General features: G+C 39.6%; 1 protein-coding gene across 7 annotated transcripts in view; it reads left to right on the top strand.

Annotated features, from left to right (window-relative positions):
• The window catches only part of RASGRP3 (RAS guanyl releasing protein 3), a 58,314-nt gene that overhangs the window by 19,717 nt on the left and 15,186 nt on the right, over nt 1-23,411 (top strand). For 4 of the 7 annotated variants that reach the window (XM_085576895.1, XM_085576892.1, XM_085576896.1 and 1 more), the window contains exons 2-10: nt 9,880-10,072; nt 11,577-11,679; nt 12,333-12,395; nt 13,563-13,694; nt 14,655-14,802; nt 16,345-16,518; nt 16,936-17,052; nt 17,357-17,632; nt 23,203-23,280. In XM_085576895.1, coding sequence (XP_085433021.1) covers nt 10,003-10,072; nt 11,577-11,679; nt 12,333-12,395; nt 13,563-13,694; nt 14,655-14,802; nt 16,345-16,518; nt 16,936-17,052; nt 17,357-17,632; nt 23,203-23,280 — 1,161 coding nt within the window. In that variant the 5' untranslated portion in view covers nt 9,880-10,002. Of the gene's footprint in view, nt 1-5,291; nt 5,371-9,879; nt 10,073-11,576; nt 11,680-12,332; nt 12,396-13,562; nt 13,695-14,654; nt 14,803-16,344; nt 16,519-16,935; nt 17,053-17,356; nt 17,633-23,202; nt 23,281-23,411 lie in introns of those variants that run through there. The other 3 variants (XM_085576898.1, XM_085576897.1, XM_085576894.1) reach the window with 2 other exon arrangements.

Raw genomic sequence — 23,411 nt, 5'->3', positions numbered from 1 at the left:
GAGGAAACAAAGTTTACTCAGCTCACTAATGGTTGCTTTGTTACCTCTGAAGAAAGAGTACAAAATCTAGTCAGACGCACTGAAACCAGGTAATAATCTCTTTGCTGCTCTTCTCTGTTGGAGGCTTAGTATTTAAAAAAACCCTTAACTGACCTAAGAAGCACTGTATGCCTGTGTTTAAAATGCTCTCTTCCTGTTCTGTATATTTGTATATACAGCACATTTGTACATTATTCTCTTTTTAAAGAAGGCATTACTCTTGCTGGCTGCAAGCTGCCTTATTGTTAGAAAGGTATGTGGTTATTAATAAAACTAATTCTGGTCCATTATTATTAATTATTTCAACATTAAAAAATCTGAAGCTGCCATTGTTCTACCCATATTCCCAAGGGAAACCCAAAAATAATAACTAGAGGTGAGAAACTGCTTACGTGTTTTGATGCCCAGCATCTGCTGACAGAATTCCACAAAGAAAGATACTGGATCTCTCCTGACCTTGGGGCTGTGTTTTTACTCTACCAGTTTCTTGCAGGCCTTCTTGCCTGTGAGTCCTGAGGCACTGATGACTTCTGCAGCTGCAAAACCTCAGCACTACCCAAGGCAGAGCCCTGCATGGTGTGAGCATGCAGGAGCCTGCAATTTGCACGGGCTCCAAGGGTCATGCAGCAGGTCTGGCTGCGCCGTGCACGTCGTGTCATTTTCATTTGCGTTCTCTCCCCAAAGAGCAATGCTCCCAAAGAATGGCAGCTGCCACCAGGGGCTGAGAATTGTTGCTGGCCATTAGCAACTGGCCCAGCCACACTCCTACTGTGGGACCTATTAACAGGTCCATGGGGAAATAGCAGTTACATGTGAATCATTTCCTACGCTCATCAAAGGGAAAACAAAGGATTATCCGATCACAAATGCACAGTAACAGCCAAAGGAGTGAAAGCAGCCAAAGCTCTGTCCTGTCCTCTGTCCTTTTAACTCTGTCTTGCTCCATCTCAGACATCAAATTTCCCATTACTTAAGTCTCTGAAAGCCTCTTCCTGCCTTTATTGTTTTACCAGTTGCTGCCTTCCATTTACTGTGCTGATAAGTACTTCCCAGGCTGTAAATATGTGGTTGAGACATTTCTGAAGCCAATCTAGGCTTTGATTGTAGTCACAGGAGGAAAGGTCAGCAGCAAAACTGCTCTCACTACACAGGGAGGCCACTCCTCACACTAGGGTGGGTATAGATTGTGAATTCATGGGGAGAGATGCCAGGGAATATAGGGGTTAACAGGACTGAAGAAGAAAAACTGGAACATGCACTTAACCTCCCCTTTCCACAAGGTGAAAAGTAGATGTACAGTAACTGCAGTTTTTCTTCAGTTTGTGAAAGGCCAGAAACCAGAAAGAGTGAGAAATAAAATATGATCATCATTGCTGAAAACGATAGCAGGTAAGTAGGAGGTGTTGAATTCTCCGTAGTGGTATCTGTGACTGCAGATAATTATTTTGTCTTACCTTGATATAACATAGCTGCAGAGATGGCCAGTGGAAGAAGGAGAGTGGTTTAAAATTTTACCTTTTGGGATACTTAATTATAATCTCTACTACTGTTTGGGTGACCAGCAGAAGCCTGTAGAGCTTGGTGGGCTTGAGAAACTCCTTATGTGTCTGCAATTCCTGTGGCATCAATACAAAGGGTGGCACCAATGTTTGCAGGGTGCCTGTCTCCCATTGTGGGGCCCAGAAAGTACTGTTCCATGAGAAATTTGTCTACAGTGGGAAACAATTGGAAATTACAAAACTATATGGAGTGAAAAAAGCTTTTTCTAAGGCAAAAATTATTTAGAAGCTATGGGTTTTTTAGACAAGAACTTGATACCTTGATAACTTGCTGAATTTTAATAGGAATTACATGATCTTATGACTCCTCTTTGCCTTAAAATTGATTGAAAAGTTGTATGAAACTAAAAGCAGTGCTGACTTCTAAAACTGTCCTAACTCTTGGAATATTTCACAGCTTGAAAAAGTCACTACCCGGGGACTATGCTACTACTGAAAAATTTTGGCTTAGTTAAAAATAAGACATAACAAGTGTTGTGATAGATTTTCAAGCTGAATATATAAGAAAGTCTAAGCAGATAAGGCCTAGGATTTCTTAGTAATCTAATTAATAAATGTGATTTTTCTGGCTTGTCTTGAAGAGAACATAGCTGGTTAAGGTAAACAATAATAAAATATTAAAATATTTTGTAACAGATATATGGTAATAAATACTCCGAGGGTTTGTCTTTCAGAACTGAAAGGTTGATTACTTCATCAGATGTTTTTATAAAACAACTAAAAGAATTGGTTTTCACTTGGGATGGACCAGCCTCATTATAGGCATGTAACAGTGTAATGAGTTGTTAATATATGCTGATAAATATGTATTTTAACCCTGACTTGATAAGGCTAACAAAGCAGACTTACTCTTGAAAGATGCTCTACTCAAGTCTGTGAATAGCAAAGGTAATTGTCAAGAGTTTCTCAGAAGGCTTACAGGCAATAGGATAACTTGTAGGAGGTTTTGATAGTGTTTTGCTTGGCTTCTGAAAAAAGATCAAGTTAGAGTGTGTGAAACTCTTATTGCTATTGCTGTCCTCTCCCTCAGTGCTGGAGATTGCTAATGTGTCTGAAGCACAAAGATTCTCAGAAGATCTGTACCCACTGGTGTCACACATGTTAATCAAATGTCTAATATTGGTAATTTGACTTTACTGGGAATAGCAAAATCATTTTCATCACAAATCTACAGAGAAGTATGGCTGGGAGTTTTCCTGCTTTTGAAAACAAACTAAAGTCTTCCTTAGTGCTCCCTTTTAACCTGATGCATTCTGGACAATTCTACTACCTTGATGCATGGAAAGTGGAAGATGTCATCAGCATAGTATATGGAACAAACCAAGCATGTCTGCTCAGATTTTCCTGCCATTTATTAGCTGGAGTTAAATTACAGAGGCAAATACTAACAAAGTATATAGAGGAAACGAATTTAGAAATGGATGGGACAAACATAAAGTAGGGTAGATAACCAATTCCATAAAATGCTAGTATTGCTATTAGGAATGTAACCTTTGTTGTTTTTCCAAATCTAGTTATTAAGCTGTCTGTTATTTTAGGTGAATTATAAGGGAGAAAACCTGGGGGTGGTAATAGTAGAGCTGGTCTGTTGTCTCTGAAATCTTCTTGGTTATGTTTCACAGGAAGAATGCTAGACAAAATGTTATCTAAGCAGCTCAAGCCTTAATCAAGTGACTTTCTGATTACTGAAAGTTTTTGGTCGTGTGACTGTCTATTGGTTTTCCTCATTATTTCTATAAGCTTCTCTTTTATCTTAGGTCAGCATGTATTGTACTCCATATGCTATTTTATGAACTTGTACAAGACATAATGGTCTTATGTGTGTGGGTGTGAACTAACACCTGGGTAGTCCATGGGAGTGGATCCATATATCCACTTGAGATCTTACCTGTGACCCTATTAATTTAACCTCTGTTTCCATAGAAGACTAGATGTTTAGGGCTTGACATGGCTTGTAATACTCTTCTGTGTTGATTGGATGACTTGTGAAAGTAATTATTAAGCTTAGTAGAGCCTTCTCTCAAAATTAAGCATAATAAAATATATTTTGAGTATTTTTAACTTGAATACTTTTGTGCTAAGGCACAAATGCTCATCCCTTAGAGGCTATACTGGATGCAAATAGCAAGGGTTTTTGGCAGCAGAGAATGGCCTCTGTGGGAGAAGGCATGGGGCTGCCCTGTGTCAGACACAGACACTTCCAGCTGTCTTTGCAAGGGACCCCATGCAGCTGAGACCATCAGCTAAGTTTGTGGCACCTCTGGAAAAACATATTTAAGAAAAGGCAGAAAATTCTGAGGAGGGGGAAACACAGAGACAACAAGCAAATGGAAAGGAGGAGAGAAGAAGAGAGGGAATAATAAGGTCAGAGGACAAGGAGGCGCTCTGGGGCAGAGCAGGTATTTCCCTGAAGAGCTTCTGGCCCATTGATAAGTTCATGGAGGAGCAAGTGCACCTCGGAAGGGACTGTGGCCCTCACAGAACCCATGCTGGAGCATAGGACCAGAGTAAGAAGGGAGTAACAGTGAAGAGAAACTGCTGAGTACAGACCCTGACCTTGTTCACTGCTGGCTGTCTCACCAAAGGATTGGCTTTGGCTAGCCACCAGCAGAGTACCTGTCCTATCTTCTTTTCAAACACAGATATCCCACTCTGTTGTTCAGTGTCTTTTGAAGCTCCCCTTTGATCAAAAAAAAGAAAAGAGAATCAAAGCAATAGGAGGCTGCAGACAGTTGCTGTAGTTTATCAGTTTATTGTATAACTACGATCTGAAGGTGTGCAACAAAGGTGAACGAGTACTGGAAAGTCAGATGAGCCCCAGACTCCCATATTCCATCTTCATTCCTCTCCTGCCTACAGCAAGAATTGCATCCTGCGTTCATGGAGCAGTGCCACAATGTTCCCCTTGTTCTGTGTCCCTGCTCCATACAACAAATGTCATTGGCAAGCTAGATGTGCCATCCTGCAGCCAGCTGCATGTGCTGGCTGAGGTCAGGGGCTGAGCAGAAGCAGGGGCATCAGGCTGCCTGACAGCCCAGCATCTCTGCCCTGTCCTGCCTAGCTCAGCTCCTGCCTGTGTCACACTGGAGGAACCTGAGCCCCCGTGTCACTTGCTCGGAGTTTTCTAGAAACAGCCCCATGTGCACCGTAATAAACAAACTGGTACTGAGCAGCTGCAAGAAATAGTAACTGCTGGGAGAGAGTTACTCCAGGACCACACAATAGGCAAGCTAAGGTCTGTGCTGACTTGAGCCCAAACAGATTAATTGCTTGCATCTGTGTAGGCACAGGTGCAGTCCCACCTGGGATTTTTATTATGGTAATTACACTAATATTTGTGTAGACTAGTGAGAGAAAGGGTCTTACTGTGAGAGCTTCCATTACATCTACAGGGTAGCAGATAACATCTGTCCTGAAAAGCTTGCCCCTGGGTATGATTAAGACAGAACAATGGCAAGAGTTGTAACAAGGGAAGGTACCCTTAACCATTTTCATGAGACTAATGATTTCTTCTCAACTTCTTTTTCTGCATACTACTACTGATTGGATTTCCCTGTTGAGCTGCTCCCACTTAGCAGTCCTCCAGCTGCCAGGTGAAGTTGTTTAATGCAAGCATTCACTGATGTGTTGTGTAGGCTTGGAGGAGGGGAGAGCTGCCTTATTTAAAGCCCCAAGAATGTCCTAACCTTGTAAAGAATACAAGTCTTATGTGTGCAGGCATCTGGAAAGTTTATAGATAAACTGAGACCCATAGAGGTGCCTCTGTATCAAGGTGGGACTCTTTGCATGTGCTTCTATTTATTGTCTCTAATTAGAAGGAAAATAGCCCACTTTTAATAAATGGGGGAAAATACTACATGTACATTTAATTTGGCCTGGCTAAAAGCTGCTTGAATTTAATTTAGCTGAATAAATATTAACTTGTATGTCACATTTAAGCTTGTTTAAAACTGACTTATTGAATTAGCTTGCACCTGTAACTGATACAACTTTCCTGAAATCACCTGAGAATGCCCACACATGGATTTGTACAGGCTTGGCATTTTAATATTATTTAAACTGCTGTAGGTTGTGAGTGTGGACCCCCTCCCTTAGTAGCCTCCAGTGGTAGAAGTGAAGTCTTTTGATTTTACTAATGACAGTAGCCAACATTTAAACCTTGGCTTCATGCTGCCCACCCTGTTTACATCACTTGGTTCTTTTGCATAAGATTACAAGTTTGCTGGCAGGGCATCCTATTTCTTCTAAAAACTAATGTATTGCACCTGATCACATCTCTCTCAAGAGGTCACAGCCTATATGCTTGAAACAAGTAATCTATCAGGACAGTCAGTCCACAATAGCGTCATCTCAAGACTTCCAAAACGTTGAATACAAAATGTAATTACACTGCACAAAAGTACTAAGGAAACCCATCTGCTCAAAGGAACCATGTGCATGTGGCAGTCAGGGTGATGGCAGGACTTGGAAGGAACCCCATATTTTGTAGTTCAGTCCACAGCAAACATCTAACCTCTGAGCACATCACTGCAGTTGTTTCTGCTTTCCCCCTAGGGAGAAAGTGCACATCCCATGATAGAAACATTGCATAAAATAAAGCACAACCTGCCTGAAACCATGACTTGGTTCATACGGATATTATGGTTGTTTCTATTGCTTAAATGAAGGGGGAAAAAAAAGCTGTTGGCTTTGAGTGAGTGCTAAGGTCTATGTTGATGGTATTGCTGCTGTTGCAGTCTTCATCTATTCCTGATTATCCCCTGAAAACCCTTCCCAGCATGTGGTGGGTTACGAGCAAAACTTGCAGGGGAGATTGTAATTCCAAGTGGCTTGATGAAGAAATGAGAATGAGTGGCTGTGGAGGACTGTGTGCCTCTTGTGTCCTTAACAGCCCATGTTAATCACAGTAAACCAAATCAGATTTATAATTCCATTGTAAGGCAAAAAATTTATTTGTTTCATTATAGTGGGCAATTATTCCCTGAAACAGCTGGTTGGCAATAAGATATTTCAGTGTTATGCTGGAAAGCAGCTGAGGGCAGAGATCCTCAAAGTGATCTTTGTTTGAAAGTCCAACTGCACTTTTGGCAATCAATTTTTTAATAATTCCCACATATTAAAAACATTTTTAATTTTTTATTTGTAGAAATACTCTGTGATGATTCTGTTTTATTTTTAATTTTGTCTTTCTTGAGCTGAACTGTTGGCAGAATATAGTTTATTTAATTTATATAGATTCAGTTTAGAGTTGTATTTTACTCATCCATCTCTACAGGTGCTGGTGTGTAGTTGGATACCATTGTAGCATGATTATAGACAATTCCTTTATTGTTTTAGTAGAACAGCAGTGCTTTATTACACAAGTAATGATGTAATGGTTGTGGGGTTTGGAGTCTGCAGTCAGGAGATGTGATATCAGGTTTTGACTCAGACCCAGTCAGCCAGTTCTTCACTTGGTGGAAATACTTTATTCTTCTTTAAGAAGCATTATTATAATAATGCTCTGACCTTTAGAGATCAGATAGGCTATATGGGAGGATAGCTCTGTAGTGTCAGGTTCTAGGTGTCTGATACTTAAATAGTTGTAAAATTGAAGAAAACCACCAAACTTTCAATTTTACCCAGGACATTATTTATTTATTACCATATGGCTGCCTTTATACTGTTGTCAGTGGAAGACAGAGATGATACTCTCCTATGCTATATTTTATGGATGATGGGAATACCAACAAAAATTTAAAAGCCAGATCAAATTTCTTACACTCCTACATTTCATGCTCAGCAATTTTCTAGGCTTAGACAGAAAATGCAATAGTTTTTGCCCATTTAATTTTCTGAAGCACTGACTAAAATATATTTCAAAAAGGCAAATTATTTTATTTTTCTCCTCTTGAAAGCAGACCTAAGTTAGATGAATCTGGAAGAGCTAGATAGCTGGCTTTGTGAAAATTACACCAATTATTTAAGCACTTAGAGGAGGATTTGGGTATGACCAAAAAGGAAAACCATGCCCGAAGTGGGATTCTAGCAAAAGTTAAGGGTACAAGGTTGTGATCTTGAAAAAAACTGCACAGCTTCTGGTTAACTCAGAAAGAAAATGAAGCAAATGTTCTGATGTTCTGCTTACTTTTTTTTTTTTTCCACTTTAAATACGTAAACAGTCTGGGAAGAAAGATTAACCCTAGAGTAACCATAGCTCTTGTGGCCTGACTAGCAGGGCAGAGAGTCACACAACTCTGCATTATCTTGTTCACTTCGCACCGCTTTGGGTTTCAGTGTTAGCCCAGCTCTAGCAGGGAGGGTTGAGGCCAGTCCAGCCCCAGAGCCAACCCCTAGGACAACACCTGCTACACAGGCTGGGAAGCCAGGGACCACTGTCTACTCACCTCCCCCTTTTTCTTAAGTGCATGCTCTGTATGCTGTTGTGTGAAAGGATTTGTTTCGTTTCCCCTTGCTTCGTTGCAAGTAGCATCTCTGTATGATTCCTAGAAAAACAGGCATGTTCTTTGAAGAGGGGGTTCTGCACCACCAGATTCAGAGGAGAGTACTTTCTTTCAGAGGAGGAAGGGGCAGGATCCAATGTCTGCACCTCTCTGATCAAGTTTCTTGTTGGCTGGCTTGGACTGAGGCATTGTGTGTTCACTGATTGATCCATGAGTTGTGCTTACATCCTCCAGGATCCTCTTGTCTTCAGGGAAGAGAGTGTCATGTCCAAATCATTGCTGTATGGGACCAGAAAGAGCCCAGCTGTAGGAACACATCTGAAAACCATACTACAGAATCATAGGATTGTTTAGGTTGGAAAACACAAATGTAAGATCATCAAATCCAACCATTAACAAAACACTGCCAAGTCCATCACCAAACCATGTCCCTAAGTGTCACATTTACGCATCTTTTACATGCCTCCAGGGATTCAGCCACTTCCCTAAGCAGCCTGTGCTTGGCCAGCCTTCCAGTGAAGAGATTTTCCCTAATATCCAATCTAAATTTTTCCCCTGGAGGAACTTAAGACCATTTCCTCTCATTCTGTTTCTTGTTCCCTGGGAGAAGATGCTGACCCCCAGCTGCTACCAGCTCCTTTCAGGTAGTTTTAGACAGTGGTAAGATCTCCCCTCAGTTTACCTTTTTACAGATTAACAATGCCAGCTTTCTCAGCTGCTCCTCATACGACTTGCATCTTTGGCTGAATAGAATATTTTGAAGCTCTTCCAAGCAAAACACTGCTGCATGCTTCAAACAGGCTGAGCACTGCAGGACTCTGAGGTTGGGTGTGTAAAGAAGTGTCCAGTGCAGGACACATTCCAGCTGCTGGGATGCAGTGCACGGTGCTGCTAGAGCCCCCCTGGCCTGTCACTGGTGTCCTAAATGGTGATGAGGTGCAGGTGGGATCTAGCATAGGCCAGGAATGATCAGCTTACATATGCCATGGGCAATGACTTCTGAAAATTAATTCCTGTGTTGTTTCACTTTAAGGACTATTTTAGTTCTACTCTTGGCTTTTTGTTTTCTAGATAAGTTGCTGGATGTACTTGTCACATTTCAAACACTTGGTGTGATCAGGCAGTAGTAGGGCTTAGTCACAGATATGTAATAAAGTACTGATTTGTTCTTTAAATGTAACCTGTAAAATTACTTCTGAAAGCCTATAACAGAGTATTCTGTGCATCTTCAGGTAAATGGATATTTGATATTTAAATGCATAGTAGATGTATAATAAAATTTAGAAGTTTCTGTATGTGTTCAGGTCTCAATGACTGCCCAGATACTGTGGGAAGATTTATTTTATTTTAAAAAAGGTGATCTTAGGGTCCTTGGAAAAATTGCCTCCTAGTTTAATGTTTGCTATGAACTTCATTAAATACTTTATGCAATCTGTGCCAATTAAGACCATTAGTGTTATCACAAGCCAATAACCTCAGGGGAAGATGGTTATGCTTAAAAACATAAAAGAAGGGTTATTAACAAAAAGTGACTTATCAAGTGTAAATAGACTGACTTGAACAAAATGTGCGTCATTGTACATGCAGGCCCTCATTTGCCATCTGGTTTCTGTTTGATGACCCTAGCTATGAATTTATTTTGTGCTAGTGGACAAACAATTGGACAAGGCTTAGAAACACAGGCTGGAATGTAGGGAAAGCTTATGGCAATCTTTCACATGCTCTGTATCATGTCGGGGAAAAGCAGTTTATAGAAAAGATGAGTTGAACTGTAAGCATTGCATCCTGAGAATTCTTACATATAGTCATATAATTATGATTTCTTTTACTTTCTTCAGATTTTCATTGAAGTCCAGCTAAGAATGCAATCAACAAAATAAAGTGAAAAAGCTGGGCATTTGAAGAAGCATCCTTCTACTTGGTGAAAATGTCTCTTATTTTTTGACAACGATTAAAAGACAATGGGGTCAAACACTCTTGGAAAGGCTGCAACATTAGATGAGCTTTTGAACACTTGTATTGAAATATTTGGTATGCTCTTTCAAATTTTTATTTTGTTGTTATTGAAATTAATCTTTTAATATAAATCCTGCTGTTCTCCGGTTTAGCCAGTCTTTCTCTTGGCTAAGAACATTTCTGTTCTGTAAAATTTTCCATGTTTCAATTTGGCACAGAATCATGCAAGCCAGAATTTTAATCATGTGCATACCGTATTAAATTTTCTTAATACAGATAATGCACAATTGTGGGTATGGTGGTTTATACAATGCTGGCCTTTACCAAGAGAAATGTTTAGATGAATTATTCATGGAGTTATTGCTGGCATTGATCTTTGTCTTGAGTAGTTACACAGCTGTGGTTTTGGCCAGTCATTTTTTTAAAGGTTTTCCAAATCATCATGCAATAATTGGTAAGAATATGACCTAAGGCTCATGTAATCTTTTTACTCTTATTAAAATGTGATGTACCAGGTCTGAGTGAAAGAAGTGATGAAAAAGACCTTGATCCATAACACCATTAATCATGCCATATATCACATTACAGTCAAATAAGTTCATGGATAGGCTTAAGTGTTTTCAAATGGGGCTTTGATTCACAAAGCTACATTTAGATTCCCTGGAGATGCAGGACAGATTTTGATTGGAATGAAGTATTAATTTCATATGTCATGTAAAGAGAAACAACTATCTAAAGGCGAGAGACTTTGAACAATTGATGGATGGACAGACCTTGCTGCAGTGAATCCCATGCATGTGCTTCTGTAGGCCACCAACTGGTTGCTCTAGAACTTCATTTAAGTATTAGCAGAGCCCATGCACTTGTTGCTGCTAGAAATAGTGTCTCTTCTTGTATACACATTCTCTTGACAAGCATAGTCAGTGTGTGGCTCCTGTTTTCATACATCACATCATCTACAGTCTTCAATAAAGTGACAGAATAATCTAAATCGCAGATGTTGGAGAAGACTGATGGTCAGCCAGTCTGCCAGGGAATAACTCTGTGTAGTTTCAGTGGCTACACTGCAAAGACACAAGGGTCTCTGTTAGGCAGCTGTAGATGTGACCTTGGGCACAGGTATGAGGTTCTAGGTACTGCTTCAATATTGAATTCCTTGCAGCAGATCCATTTTTCAAAATAATTTAACTGCTAACTTAAAGCTATAAAGTTGCAATAAAATAAATATTGGAAGCAGTTGTACAGTAGTTGTCCTCTTGATGGACTAATTTTGGATTTGTCCCTTAGATTACTGGCACTGTCTATATAAAGTTTAGCACAGTGCTGCCCATGCCCTATTTTTTTAGCTGTGGCCTGTTATCTGAACTGGTTTGGGTTTTTTCCTCTGTTTAAATAACTGTCACTGCATTCTAGCAAGTTACAGTTCAAGGGGCATTCTTGTGCTCTGGTGTTCTTTCCTACCTTTTTGTTAGATAACGAGCCAACATTTCCACTTTTGATCCTTTCTGTCTGACTGTGCTTGAAGAGTAAAAGCTGCCCTCTTTTATGGTGAGGTTAACTCATTGTTTCTCTTTTGCAGATGACAAAGGAAACCCGTGCTCCAGCCATTTGCCAAGAACCTTTCTTTTAATGCATCGGTGGTATCTGCCTTCCACAGAGCTGGCTGGCAAGCTTCTGTCCACATATCCTTTCACAAAGTGCTGCAAGTTGGCATTACAGTGTCAAAAGCAGATTGTTTTCCTGAGTGCTTGTAAAAATGTGCTAATTAATTAATGACAAACAAGGTTTAGAAGGTGAATTTTTCTTCAACCTAAAAGGTGGGAGTTTGTGAGCTTCTTTATGTTCACATAAAGACTTTGTAGGTTTTCTACATATGTACAAGAATACTAACTGTGCATCAATCTTGAATAACTGCAAATAGGAGGCCAAGACAATTTTTCAAGCGTATCACAGCAGGTTGACCTATGAATGCTATGAATTTTCAGTGATATCTAACTACATACATGTAATTTATACCTCTTAACACAGTAATCATAACTATTATCATATTTGGTTAGCCAGAGCTGGCAAGAAGCCTTTCAGTAGAATATTCAGAAGTGTAGAATAGAGGTATTTTTTATGGGGGGGGGGGGGGAGGGGGGAAGGAGCAGCCAGGAAATAGCCTCTGTCCCCTAGGATGTTGTGAAAGTGAATGAAATACCAGAGGCATAATGTGGTTACCTCTACAAGAAAAGTTTGATAATTTTGTAAATTCAGCTGCTCTAGTATCAACCTCCAGTGAGTAAAAACAACATTGCTGAGTCAAGGCACACAAAGCTTTCTTTAGCTGACATACTTACAGAGATGCTGATGGGGAGAACAGCAATGAATTCCGATTGAAAATCTGCTACTTCATGAGGTAAATGCACTTCTGGTCCTCTAGCCTTTTGGTGTTATGGTTCTGTTAATACTATCAATGTAATTTTGGTTTTTTGGATTTTTTACTTGGTCTCCATTCTACAGAGAAGTGGGAAATTCTGTGTGTGTAAAAGAATTAAGTTGAGCTATCCAGCTTTTAAGACACCTAACTGATTCGAGCTAAAAAACTGACAGAGAATTTGTGTTATTATTTATCTGGCTCATGAGTGTTATGATTTATCAGCCTGTCAGAGGGTGACAAGTTCAGTGCCACAAGGAGGAGTGACACATTTTGCTTCCAGCTGTAACATAGTGTGGGAGAAGGAAATTGTCTCTGGATTGTAGACTTCATCCAATCCCTTGCAATGCCTACATAATTTATGGTGACAGGAGTGTGTTAGTGATGACAAAGTTGTTACACATTGGGTGTATTCCAAACCTTGCACCACCTGCTCTGACCTTGTTTCCATGGGAAAGCTTCCATGTGTTGGGCTGTTCTGGTGTAGGAACATTTCTCTGTAAAAGTATGAATTTTTAAGTAATCATGATATAACTTGCTTCACTCAAACAAATGCTTTTTCCTCCCTCCTCTGGATGATGTTACATCACTGATAAGAAAATGAAGAGGGCTACTCAAGTCAGGGCTGATAAAGCCTTTTCCACTCCCCCTTACATAGAGGAGGAGGCTTGCATGTTTTACATGTAAGCTTATGTGGCTTACATCTTCTTTACACAGTTATCCTGGTGGAACTGCCACTCAAATGCACGTTTGCATTTTCATTGACAAATATTTTCTGAGGAGACAAAGTTGTCTCACTTGGACAGGGACTAAGTGCAAGTGTTATCTGAGTGCCTTGGCAGCCTGAGTCAGGACACTGTGTACTTCTGTGGGTCTAACTTGAGACATCACTTTAATTTTGCATTTCAATAGAATGCTGCTTTGTTGTGCTGTTGTGAGTTAAGCAAAAAAAAAAAAATTAAAAGATAAAATAGCTTTTGCCACTTCAGTGTCAAAAATAATTACAGAAGAAATAGGCTGAGTTCACTCTCTGTCTAAATAAGTCCTGAAATAAATCCTATGAAAAAAATGTATGTAAAATATATGCAGGCACTGAATATTGTACCTTGAGTCTCTGGGCATCTCTTAACTCCTGTCTGTGGATTTCAGATACTGGATTTTGGAATTTCCTGCAGAGTTTAACTTGGATCTTGGGCTGATTCGTTTGACCGAAGAGTTTCAAGAAGTAGCCAGCCAGCTTGGATATGAGGATCACATCCATCTTATTGATATCTCTAGCATGTAAGGATGTCATGTCAAAGACATCTTTATGTCTGGAACAGCAGAATTCTAGTTCTGTACAAAGTACAAAAATATCAGAGCCCATCTTGATCTTGAGCAAAAAAAAGCACTTGCAAAATTGTCTTTAAATTTGAAGCTACTAAAAATTTGAAGCTATAGTTACACAATAACTACACTCCTATATGTATGTGAATTTTTCATATAAACAGGAAATAAATGATTTTTCTGACAAAGCAAGTGCCAATTAAGTGATTAGTATTACTTTTCTTGTACAAGTTTTCATACAAAATAGCAAGCAATGTAGTGGCTAGTATGCTGTTTAAATCTTAGATCTTCTCAGGGAAGCTTTCTTGTCTTCTCATCTGTAATTTTTTCATTTTTTGCAGTATTTTCTATTATTTAACTGGAGAACTTTTAGCATTCACATATGTAGTTTTATTACATCAAAATGATTACCCCTACTATTTCCTTGGCAAGCTGGAATGAACACCAGGCATGCTTTTGCATCTCATCTGATATTTTAGATTTTATTTTAAAATATGCACAGTATTTGGCTGTCTCTGTTGTTCCATTACTTTGGGGACCTGTGGACTTACAGAGGAAAATTAATCCTTGATGTTTTTCAAGTATGTTTTTATTCTGTATCAGAATTTGTTTTGAGCTCTTCTTGTATTTTAAAGCATCTTTAATTATGGCATCCTGTATCATGGGGAAGAATATGCCATCCTTTTGTTGTGATAGAAACCTGCTACTACACATCACTTGGAGTAGTGCATGCAGAACTCCTAGCTTCTGTTACCTCTGGAACAGGTCTCATTCTAAGTGTTTGTAATGTGCTGGATGTCACGGACCCAAAGTGTCATGGTGCTTCTGTGGTCAATTTTACATGACACGTTCCAGCTGTTGGCTACACTGACATACACCCAAACAGAACTGAGACTTTTTCCTATTCTGTTGCAGTCCTTCCTATGACTGGATGAGAAGAGTTACACAGAGGAAGAAGATTTCCAAGAAAGGAAAAGCCTGCCTGCTGTTTGACCATCTGGAGCCCATCGAGCTAGCTGAACATCTCACTTTTCTGGAGCATAAATCTTTTAGGAGAATTTCTGTAAGAAGCCCACAGCTTTGTCACTTGCAATTAGGAGCCTGTCTTTAAAGAATGTTCACATGGTTTCACATTCATGACTTTTTTCTCAACATTTCAGTGTAGTGAATCCTTATACTCTCTCATAGGATATACATAGCCATGCTCTTCCTTGAACTTTTTGTGCCTGATGATTTTTGACACTGAGGGAAATTCAGGCACAGTTGCTTTTTTTCACAGAGGATTGTACAAGGACAAGAGGCAAAAGTGGATGAAAACTAAATTTGAAGCTAAAACAAAACGAGTAAGAGAAATGCCAAAAGAAATGCTGATTTCTGCTGGCAAATATCTATATGAAAGGGTCATGTGATGTTACTGTATCATGTGGCAAATGGAAGCAGTAAGTTCTCAAGATGACAAATCAGTTTTTTTTAGAGTGTTCAGAAGCATGAGAGAAATCAAACTCCCAAACTAAGAAAAATGTATGTATGAGTTTTTTTGTTTGTTTCAAGGGAGGAAGGAAAAAGATATCAATGAGGAGCTGAGACCAGTCTAAATAGAATCACTTTTGATGTCACTTAATAATGTTCAAAGGTTAATTACTCTAGGCTTCAAATCGTAGGAAAACACCCTACTGTGATCTGTGCAATGCTAACCTCAAAGATGGAGGGAAGGACAGGAAAAAAAGCATGGATTTCTAATTAGATTTAAGATGCATTTTCGTTCCTTTGGGGATTCCAGGAAGAAAACTCAAACCTGCAATGAATTTTCTTTTTTTTTTCCTTGCTGTTTCTAGCTTCTTTGTTAATTCTTAAGCTTGAATTTTGCTGTCACAGATGATCCTCTGCAACCAGTGAGAGTTAATTGATCTTGTACCACTTGTTCTCTCAAAGATATGTAATTGTAGAGTATGATTAGTTTGAATCCTGTGTTTGGTTTTACTCATTAAAAAAAATGGGGGAGACGGAAGGGCAGCGTTAACTCTAACAAAAAAATATTATCTGAACACTAAAATACTGTCTATCTGCAGCTGGGAGACAAGTATCTGTTGTGTTGGGGCATATGCCCTCATGTTTTTATAGCAGGCTGGTTTTGAACAGCTAAATCCATCTTGTCTGGCAGTGCTAGCAACTCCCTAGACAAGCTAAAATCATGTCCTAAGTTACTTAAAACCTCCCTTTATGGGACAGCTGAAAACTGTTTTTCAAACATTTAGGAAAATTCAATTTTTGGGATCCTATAGAATGCCATGGCTTGAAGGTGTCAAATATAGCTACAAAGAATAAAATGTGTTGAGCAAATTATGGGAAAGATGGAAGCACCAATCACACTGATCTTGCAGGTTTCTGTATTTCCTGACACACAAACAAATTGTAAGTCGTTTGTAAGCCACACCAAAACAGCTGCAAAAATATTTTAAGGAGGAGATATTGTGCAGCAGGGTCTGCTGACCCTGAATCATGATCACTTTCTTAACAAGAGGAGCTTTAGAAAGAAAAGTATCAAAGTTTCAATTGTTTCTCCAGTTTGTCCACTGTTTTACTGAAAGTGTCTTTTCTCTTTTAGTTCACAGATTATCAAAGCTATGTGATCCATGGCTGCTTGGAAAACAATCCTACTTTGGAGAGATCTATTGCTTTATTTAATGGTATCTCTAAATGGGTCCAGCTCATGGTTCTCAGCAAACCAACACCCCAGCAAAGAGCAGAAGTAATCACAAAGTTTATCAATGTTGCACAGGTAAATCTTGCAGATTAGTCTTTTTCTTCCAGTACAAAGCAGGAATATAAATGGAGATTACAGTAAACAAATTAGCTGTTTCTCTTTGTGCTATCTCCTCAGTGAGCAGCCTGTTCAATATCACTGGAGATTATTTGTTCAGGTGTGATGTGCCTGCAATTTTTAACTAGAAGACATAACTTTATAATAATTTTTCTTTGTTGTATTCCAGTTGGCAACTGTCACTATTGTGTGCTTCTTCTGGACCTAAGCTAATTTTAAAACAAAATGCTGAACCATTCTGTTATGTGGCCTGGTTTATTGATTTGTGTCTTAGCCATGATGGGTTGACTCCTTTAACTTGTTGTGTATGACATTGAGTAGCTGCTACTTGTATTTTGTTAATTTTTAATTATGCGTTATTAATCTCTCCTGCAGAAGCTCCTTCACCTCCAGAACTTCAACACACTGATGGCAGTGGTGGGAGGTCTAAGCCACAGCTCTATTTCTCGCCTGAAAGAGACTCATTCTCATCTGTCCTCAGAAGTCACAAAGGTATGGTGAACTCCAGAGTACAGACATATTGAGGTGAGCATCACCTCTTTGAGGTCTGATGGGTTCTACAGTGCAGGTGTCTCACCAGCACAATATTTGGATCGAGGCAGAGCATCCTGAAAGGCACTAGGTTGCATTCCTCTCAATGGAGCAGGATAAGCTCACAGAGATCCTCTGGCTGATTGCCTCTGCAGAGAGGAAATTAACACTGTCGACACCCTGACAAGAGTTGTGTTCATTTAAAACAGATTAAGGAAATGCAATGAATGCTTTCACAGGGACTTGCTTCTCTGTCTGTTTGTAGGACTGGAACGAAATGACAGAGCTGGTCTCTTCCAATGGAAACTACTGCAACTACCGCAAGGCTTTTGCTGACTGTGTTGGCTTCAAAATTCCTATTTTAGGAGTCCATTTGAAAGACTTGATTGCTGTCCATGTCATTTTTCCTGACTGGATAGATGAGAACAAAGTTAACATAGTGAAAATGCAGCAGCTTTCCATCACCTTGAGTGAACTGGTTTCCCTGCAAACTGCTTCTCATCATTTAGAGCCTAATTTGGATTTAATTAACCTGCTAACCGTAAGTATTGAACATGTTTCAATTCACTCCTATGATTCAAGTGTTGAGTGTCAGAATAGGAATACTCATATCTATAAAGTTAAGTGCATATTTTTATCTCAGTTTTGAAAAAGAAAAGGGAAAAAATATAAACCAGAAACAAGTTCACATGAGGTGCTAAGAAAATCAGAGTTTTAGTACGGTCGTATGGGATGGCTGGAAGCAGCAACAGGATTGTTATAAATGACCTCTTTTAAGAATGACAGATGGAGGGCTGTATTTATGTCAGAAGAAGTAAAACTCAGTTCTGACTACTTAGAATGGAGATTTATGTCTCTTCTGGAACAATTCGCAGACATGCTGGTATCAGCACATGAGAGAAATTCCAGCCTGAGCATCATGCAATTTTTGCTCCCCTGTGCTTTCCTTGTGACACAGTACCCTTCCTGTCCAGTCAATAAAAATGTGATGGATTTATACTGGGACTGATCAGGTATAGAATTTTACACTAAGGAAGCTGTCAAATATGAGCCTGAGTTTGGAGAAACCAAGCTGGTGTGGATATAACTATGGCTTCATTGTAATGAGGACTGGGGAAATTTGGGGAATTTGGAAAACCTTCTTCAGTTGTGCTTTGTGTGGAACAACCTGGGAACAAGTCTTAATCCTGATTAGTGACAGGAAAGAGCAGGCCCCAGATGTTGAACCCTGCAACAATCCTTTAACTTAAATTTTGAGCTATAAAGGTAGATATTTATTGTTTTGTTTTTGTAGTGACTGAGAGCTGCTTTCTTGTGGCCCTCTTTCCCTTCCTGGTCATTTCTTACAAGCTTGGCTTTGAATAGGGGGAAGTGGAACCTCAGGCTTTAGGGAACTGAGCAATAAAAAAGTGAGTCCAAAAGGATAGAAATTAGACAATGTGAAGTGAGAGATGGAAGCTGAACTGCCGCTACCACCACTTTCATTAGCTGTTCTCTCTTCTTGGTGACAGCCTTTTTTCCAAAAGGAGCAAAAAGCTAAAGGTTTTTTTAAGACCTTGCAAGTCTTCATATATTCATCATTCTATCAGCCTAAGCTCATATAGCATATCTGTTTTTCAATTTTTGATTTTTCCTTGTTTTCTTTGTTTTCAGCAAAATGACAGGGATTTTATTTGTATTCTTTCAGTGTATTCTATTTACTAGAAATAATTGAGTATATGATGGGCACTTTCTCACTTATGATAGATACTGTGATGCATTCATTCATAATATAACTCTGCTGACTTTTTTACAGTTGAGCCAATCTGATCATAAGAAATGAAGTTGCATTCTGCAATGTTGATTACAGACCTGATCTAGGGTTATAAATAAGGTAGACAGGTGTAGGTAACCTAAACCCTTTCCAGGCTAATTCTGTCTTCATATAAGTCACTGGAAGTGTAGTTGTAGATCAAGTACATTTGTGTCAGAGTATTGATTTAAAATTATGACTTCTGGAAAGAGAAAAAACAACAGACTTCTATGAAAAGTTCCTGGGCCAGGATTTTGATACATGCCATAATATGAATATTCTCATTTTTTTTCCTGTACGTAGATTTTGTCCTTATCAGTGTATATGAACACAATAAATTTTTTTTTGTGCTAATCTCTTAAATAGAAATAATGGATTTATGTTGAAGATTAAATGTTTCTGTCTATCTTGTTGTTGAAAGGAAAATTTTAGATCATTGGCTGGGTTCAGAGAAAGAGGGCAAGGAAAGGATTGCGACCCAAAGCTGACAAGAACTGACAACTAAGAACAGTTGACCTTGCTATGTGCAAATGGTCTATTAGCAGATTTAGCCTCCCCTGCTACCTACATCATCTTCAGTTTTCAGAGCATGAAGAATTAACAATTCATTTTATTGCTAGGTCTTATCTCTCTAAAGTCAACTGTAATTTTTTTTCCATTTTTACCTTATTTAGAGAAATTCCCTTTCAAATCTAGTAAATTAATATAAATGTGTAGAATGCTTTCCAGGTGTGTGTGAATTGGCTGAGCCAAATGTTTCTTCCTTTCTGCTGTTTTGCCATTGAGCAGCTTTTATCTGAGCAAGCTTTTAGTTGGTCTCTTGTCCTGATAACCAATGTGTAAATGTCTTGCCTGGCCTCCCTCCCTTGCAGTGTTGCCTTTTACACCACACTGAGCAAGTGCCTCGCCTGTGCTTGCTTCACAAATAAATCACTGGTTTGTTAGTCCAACAGCTTGCACAAACAGATAAAATGGGCATTTCATGGGCATGTGGGAATTTGGCCAGGTTTTTCTCTTCCCCAGTGGTAGAGTCCTGTTTGCTCTAGGGGAGATGATACCTTTCAAGTGGCTTGGAAATGGTGGTGTTTGGAGAGACTTTGATAGGAGCTATGAAGTTGGGTTAAATGCTTGGGTGAGAGGTGGGTAGTAAACTTCAGGCCAATTCCTCAAGGGACGTACAGGCATTTTAAAGATGCTATTTTGAGTATAGACCAAAAGGGTTCATGGGGAACAAGAGGACACTTGGTTTCAGTGGTTGCTGCTGAATGGTCAGCAGTTTGGAAAGTTGATCTTCTCGTGCCTTGGATATCTGCACACAGAACTCTGCTTTCACCCCATTCCCACACCTCTCCAGCCCATCTCATCTTTTTGTAAGCATGAAAAGTCAGTTTCTAGCTCACAGAACTTTAGCTTTTAGCAAGCAGCTGCAAAAAGCCAGCATTTTGCATGGAAATTAGCATGCCACAAACAAGGGAAAGTTTTGGTGCATGGACAGCAGGGACACATGACAGGTTTACTGGCACAGGAGACTACGAAAGCTGAGGGGGATGCAAGTTCTGCCTTGGGCTGTGTAAATGAGTCTGAGTTACATGGACAAGGGAAGTAAATGTGTTACAATTCAGCTGCCAGTGAGCCAGAGTATGTTACATGATGATAGACTCACTTCTTAGGGCATGATTGCTCTTAGTCTGTGATTATTCCTCTTTTCCTGATTTACCAGCCACACTTGCTCCACCTTCACTGAACCTTGTACCTGGTTCTGTATCGCTCCCTGGAATCCAAAATGTGGAGCTAAGAGGTAGTAAAAGAGGACCTAAATACAAGCTTGGCAGTGCAACATAGAGGAAAAGCAGCTTTAATGACAGTTTTGCCTTTAGAAAACTTATATTTAGTAAGGATACTTAACCTTACCTGCTGTGCAGTATTTCCACACTGTTTGGTTTTTTTTCCCCCAATGTGAATAAAAACCTGTGCATACATGTTTCATCACTTTCTGTGGATTGGAAGTGGATCTCAGTTTCTCAGCTAGACCACAGTGTATTTATATGAACTGTGTTAAATCTTATTCAGTGCCACCATTTTTCCCTTGCTATTTTTATGTCTCAGTATCTATTTATCTAGCCTGCATATAGTTCTGAGACTATATGCAAATGACTGGAAAGTCCCAGGCATTTGTACAATCTGGTGAAGAGAATGAAAACTACCTAAACAATCAAATTGAAACTCACCCTCCCTAACTTGTGTTCAGTAAGTTCCACTTAGGTAAAAAAAAAAAAAAAAAAAAAAAAAAAAAAAAAAATCATGCATTTCTGATCACTCCCCTACCTTTCCCTATGCCATTCCAAATTGCTCAGAAAAAAAATAGGACAGCAATGATAGTCAAATTAGAATAGAAACTGCCACTCACTTTAAAGCTTATTCTAGGAAAATTCTTATTATATTTTATTTGTCATAGCAAAACTGTAAATAAAATATAAAATGAATGCTTACATAACTGCATAATCATCATGCGTGTAATTTTTGTGCTAATGGATGAAACTGCTGACCTAGACAAGCACTGCATGTTTACACATTGTGCCTAATGAAGTTATATCCACTGCTTAAGATAAGGTCATATAATTCAGGGAGGGAGAGCTACAAGCTTGCTCAATAAATACTAATACATTTCCACTCCTAAATCCACACCCAGCTCACCTGGCCTGCTGAGAAAACTGTGTTCTTTCACAGGAACCAAACAACACCTTTTGAACTACCATTTCTGCTCTCCCAGTCTGACCTGACAACATCATGCACCCGATGGAGTGCTGCTTATTTTATGCCACCAAGGAACCTCAGAATACAGTCACTGAACATCTCACCACATGAACAGTATTTATTACAGCACTTGCTGGCTCAATTTTGTTTTTAGGACAGGCCCTTACCTAATCCTGTGACAGCAGCATGCTGGCTGGGTAAAAGAACCTGCAGGATGCACAGCCTTTCATTGTACCCTTAATTACAAAGTGCAAAAATCAGCAATGTTTCTGCTAGACAAAATGAATCATGTGATCTCCAGACTTCTCTAAAGCCATGTGTTTGCTTTGGAAACTTATCTTGGGAAAGGGCACAACTTTTGTCTTGCTCATCACACAAAACTGTGCCTAAAAGAGGGTGGTTCCTAGAGGTGGTTCTGCAGTAGATGTCACTGGTTCTGCTTGCTACTTACTTGGCACTTCAGATTTTCTAAAAATAACCTTCTGTCATAGTCACTTAGTCAGTAGTAATTCTATCTGTCTGCTCGGGAACAGCACAAAATCCTTTTAATTCAATCTTAGCTTAACTGGGGATTTGCAAGGTGGATGATAACTTCAAATCGTGTCAATTCTTCAAAGCCAGTTAATGCAGGAACACGATCGCAGGAAACATCCAATCTTTGTTTCCTCTCCTTGTAAAACATTAGCTACAGTGTTGGTTACCTTTCTCCTTCATCACTCCAGAAGAGTTCACTACAGACATTGATCAGTACAAGACTCCAGCTGACAAAGTAAAAACGGATTCATCCTACTTTAAGTATATTTGTGTACCTTCTCTTTTTTTCCTCAATAAATCCTCCAGGGAAAAGAATGAGAATGTGATAGAAAAATCTTTCCCTTATCTAGAAACAGCTGGAAGGCAATTTGCCTGACTTGCTGAGAGGTGACCAGGAGCAGGCCAAGCTGGACTACACTGGGACTGCTCTCAATGGAGCACTTTTCTGCATCAGCAGCAGTGGCAAACCCAGCCTGCCTCTCCCAGGTCTCTGTCTGCCCAGGGCTTTCCAAAGAGGCATTTGCTCTATGGGCTGATCTTTGTGGAAGAGCTGCACTACTATGACCCTTCTCGAGGAACAAAATTTGACCAGAATAAAATCTGAAATCCTTCCAGCCTAGCCCTCCTATGACTACTGTCCTGAAGTTTTTGCATTCACCGGGTTGTTTCTCTGAGGTCTCTCATGAACATGAGCTGCTAGAAGACAGTGGTTTGTGTAGGGGTGATCTTTGGAGTCCCTCTGTGCATGAGGTGAGCATGCAGCCCCTCTCACCTGTGGGGTCAGGTTGAGGACTGTGCCAGCCCTCAAGTGCAGTGCCTGCCGTGAGCAGCAGCGTGTTCTCCACCAGCCTGGCTTGTGTTCACTCTGGGAAAATCCACTTCCCCAGCAGCTGCATGCAGCTTTGGCATGGCTCCTGAACTCAAAGTAGCCAACCTTGTGTTTACCTTCAGTGGGAGGCATAGCTTAAAAGGCTGTCATATCCAGCCCAGTCTAGTAAATATTACCATTTTCCATTCTTTCTTATGTATAGCTGTCCCTGGACCTCTACCACACTGAGGATGATATCTACAAGCTCTCTCTGATGCTGGAGCCAAGGAACTCCAAATCTGTATGTCATGTTTTACTGCATTTTGGCATCTTGCTTATTTTGTCTGCATGCAGTTGATTAAATTTTTAAATGACAGTTAATGTGTTTCCTTATTCATATGTATATAAAGCTTTTTAGTGTTTTATTTGTGT

This window comes from Lonchura striata, chromosome 3 (genome assembly GCF_050655825.1).
Source record: "Lonchura striata isolate lonStrDom1 chromosome 3, ASM5065582v1, whole genome shotgun sequence".
NCBI classification, from domain to species: Eukaryota; Metazoa; Chordata; class Aves; order Passeriformes; family Estrildidae; genus Lonchura; species Lonchura striata.
This window is presented reverse-complemented; position numbering and strand designations above follow the sequence as displayed.